Source organism: Zerene cesonia, unplaced genomic scaffold (assembly GCF_012273895.1).
Source record: "Zerene cesonia ecotype Mississippi unplaced genomic scaffold, Zerene_cesonia_1.1 Zces_u002, whole genome shotgun sequence".
Classification (NCBI taxonomy): domain Eukaryota; kingdom Metazoa; phylum Arthropoda; class Insecta; order Lepidoptera; family Pieridae; genus Zerene; species Zerene cesonia.
The window spans coordinates 795622-796580 of NW_024045132.1; the positions used below are offsets into that span (position 1 = coordinate 795622).

General features: G+C 34.0%; 1 protein-coding gene across 1 annotated transcript in view; it reads left to right on the forward strand.

Moving 5' to 3' along the window:
* LOC119838275 (cytochrome b5-related protein-like) overlaps positions 1-959 on the forward strand; it is a 4939-nt gene extending 3980 nt beyond the window's left edge. The window contains exons 4-5 of the mRNA XM_038364143.1: positions 353-583; positions 674-959. Coding sequence (XP_038220071.1) covers positions 353-583; positions 674-959 — 517 coding nt within the window. The remainder of the gene's footprint in view (positions 1-352; positions 584-673) is intronic.

Here is a 959-nt window from a genome sequence, read left to right on the forward strand (position 1 = left end):
AGATTCGAAATTCAAATGTAATATTTTTTTATAATTAAGTGTAACAGTATTTATGGCCAGACTAAGTATATTAAAATAAATATGCGTACATGTATTAATCTATCTTAAACTCTTACATCTGTTCAAATAGTAATGCGGATATTTTCAATTATGTATCTGAGTAAAATAGGACATGTTACAAAATTCTAAATGTCCACCATGATTTTGATATATCTATTTATCTATTATGGCTATCTTTAGAATTTATACAACTCGAGATGATCTCTTAACAAATATCCGTTAGCTATATAATATTTATGAGTATGATGATTTTTTTTTTTTGCATTTTTCATGTACTTTGTAATTATTACAGATTTTCTCTAAACTTCCTTCGTCCCAACTTCTTTAAGCAACATTATCGCTGGCACGATGTTATTGGGCTTTTGCTGCCTTTGTGGATATATGTGACTAGTGGTTCTTCATTCTATGATGCTGTATATACTTGGTTGTGGATAAATTGCACTGCAAGCTACGTTTTCTTCTCGATCGGTTCAAATGCTGCCCACCACCATCCCGACATATTTAAGGATGGAGATGAAGTCAGGTATAATATCAGCTATTTTCTATACTTTGTTTGTTGCCTTGTTTGTCTTCGAATTATTCCTAAATTATTACAATAAACTAATCTTTTTAGCGACGTCACGCCGGATTGGGGTATGCATGAACTAGAAGCAGTAATGGATAGAAAGGACGTAAATGATAGCCACTTCAAGGTGATGACGTTGTTTGGACACCATGCTCTGCACCATCTATTCCCGACTTTGGATCACGCTGTCCTAGAACATTTGTACCCAATATTCCTTGAACACTGCGAAAAGTATAGAGCCAATTTTAGAGTAACGTCACAATTGGATCTGTTCTTGGGCCAGATAAGAATGACTTTAAAAACCCAACCAAAATTACTCTCCGAACGACGTTAA